Source organism: Tupaia chinensis, unplaced genomic scaffold, assembly GCF_000334495.1.
Source record: "Tupaia chinensis unplaced genomic scaffold, TupChi_1.0 Scaffold144058_1, whole genome shotgun sequence".
Classification (NCBI taxonomy): Eukaryota; Metazoa; Chordata; class Mammalia; order Scandentia; family Tupaiidae; genus Tupaia; species Tupaia belangeri.
The window spans coordinates 1,845,983-1,848,196 of record NW_006203910.1 but is presented as its reverse complement, the minus strand read 5'-3'; the positions used below and the strand labels follow the sequence as shown (position 1 = coordinate 1,848,196).

General features: G+C 59.5%; 1 protein-coding gene across 1 annotated transcript in view; it reads right to left on the bottom strand.

Moving 5' to 3' along the window:
* SASH3 (SAM and SH3 domain containing 3) overlaps window positions 1-2,214 on the bottom strand; it is a 16,571-nt gene that overhangs the window by 1,512 nt on the left and 12,845 nt on the right. The window contains exons 5-8 of the mRNA XM_027767231.1: window positions 1,165-1,313; window positions 818-1,027; window positions 583-667; window positions 19-141 (exon numbers count right to left, since the gene is read on the bottom strand). Coding sequence (XP_027623032.1) covers window positions 19-141; window positions 583-667; window positions 818-1,027; window positions 1,165-1,313 — 567 coding nt within the window. The remainder of the gene's footprint in view (window positions 1-18; window positions 142-582; window positions 668-817; window positions 1,028-1,164; window positions 1,314-2,214) is intronic.

The window sequence follows — 2,214 nt, the reverse complement described above, 5'->3', positions numbered from 1 at the left end:
CCAGCTCGGCCTCATCACGCCCGCTCTCCGAGCCCTCGAAGCAGCCGGAGTCACGTGGGATGTCCACCTTGGGTTCCGACACCGTGTGCACCACCGGTTCCTGGCTGCCCTCGGAGCCCTCTTCTGCCTCCTCACTGCCAGCTGCCAGGGTGAGGGAGGGAGGCAGAACTAGCAGGCCTTGGTTCTTTGTGTGTGTGTGGGTAGTTCAGAAGCCCTGGGGACCCCCCTCATAGGGGCCCAGGAAGCCCACTCTAGGCAGTCTCTCCCACTGGGCACCCTTCTTCCCAGCACCTTCAGCTTAGAAGCGGGTGGGAGTGGTTTGCAGGCAACCCCGGGCCCAGGGTTCAAAATTCCTCAGCCCTAAGCTGGAGCCAGGCAGCCTGGCCTTGAATCCTGGCTGTTATTACCCAGCCTGAAGCCTTATCTTCCCTGGCCTTAATTCTCCCCTTTGATCTGAAAGAGGATTGAGCCCATCATCCTACAGCCCTTCCCCCCCCCAAAACCTTCCCAGGACTCAGACTCCAAGCGCAGGAAGTGCCTGCCTTCTGCAGAGAGGCCCCAGGGCAGAGTGTGGTCAGGGGCCAGGGCAGGCCTCCCCTCCTGGAATGCCAGCGGGCGCCCCCCACAGTGTCTGGTAGCCGTTGAGCAACAGGGTGGACGTGTGCTCCTGTGGGGAGAGGTGGGCCACCGGCAGAGCTGCTTATAGTTGCCCCTGACCAGGACCTCCCCCTACATACGGCTGTGGCCCCCTGGTCCCCATCCCCAGGGGGAGCACCCTCCCTCGATACCAGACACGAATATAGGCCCAAGTGCAGACCTCCAGGCCGATGCGCTCCAGCAGCTCATGCAGAGTCTTAGGTTTGGGCCTCTTGCCTTTGCTCTGCCGGCGGGTGGGGGGGGCAGGCCCCCCCCGCTCCTCGGGCAGCACGTCCACGTAGATGAATTTGAAGGAGCCCAGCTTGCCATTGAGCAGACCCAGCCACGTGCCCACGGGTGGCTTTTCAATGATCTGGATCACGTCTCCTTTCTGTGGGGAAGGAGGAGAGTCCGGGAGAAAAGAGAGGTGGCCACTTGGCTTTGCTGACCCTGTCCTACTCTGGCTGAGTCCTGCCTCCTTTATGGGTGCAGCCTGCCAGGCTCCAGAGGGGCTCGGATGACCCTTACCTGCAGTTTCAGCGAGTCATGGTCATAGGGGCTGGGAGTGAAGTCGGTGTGGACTCGTGCCCGGCCGCAGAAGGGCCCTGTGTACTGAGGGGCAGGTAGTTCCTCCCCGAAGCTGCCAGAGCCTGGGCTGGGGCTGCAGAGCTCACTGCCTGCAAAAGACGAGGCAGGGAGGAGGTTCACCTTTGTCCCAGGACAGCAGGAGTGGTACCCGGCAGGTGCCTTCCAGGGCTTCTGCCCAGAGATCCCAAGGGTATGCGCTGGGGAAGAGAGCGACCCTGGCAAGCCTCACACTGCTGCAGGGGTTCTGACGTGTGCCCTCGGCCACCCTGCAGGAGTACACCTTCACCCCTAGGGCCTTGGCCATAGCAGAAGGCAGAAGGGCTCACAGACCAAAGGATGGACAAATTGGGAGGCCTCTAGACACCAACTGAGCCGACACCCCAATGAACAGATGAGGAAATCCGAGGCCGGATGGGCCAGGTGACCTGCCCAGGGCATCGCCATGTAACCGGTCTATTAGACTTCAGGCCTCTCCACTCCGGCTCTCTAGGAAGCTACATCGTGCCTTAATGCCTTACTTTCTGTACTTAGTGACACTCAGTGTTTAGTTACAATGTCACATGGAAACTGAGACAAGCTCTTTCTCCTGGGAAAGGCAGGATGATGGGCATTTTAAGTGGCTTTCAGGGGTCAAGGGCAAGGAGGTGTCTATGTCCAGAGAAAGAGCCAGAGACTTGGAATGTGTCTGAGGGATGAAAACCCAGAGCCTGTGGTTCATCCCCCAGGCAAAGAACCTCTTGTCCAGCCCCATGGGTTTCTAGAAGATATCCAGTGGTATCCTGAACCTAGTAAACTAGTGTCTGGGGTCCAAGAGACTGACTCTTCATGGCTGCAGACTTCATACTCTGGCCCAAGCCTGGGGCGTCAGAGCCTAAGGAGCTATGGCCTCTGAAAGGGGGCTTTTGAGAAGATGAGGCTCTTCCTCTGCCTGTGGAGCTCTGCGGGGCCTGGAAACAGCTAGTAGAAGCTCCCCCAGGGAAAACCTGAGCT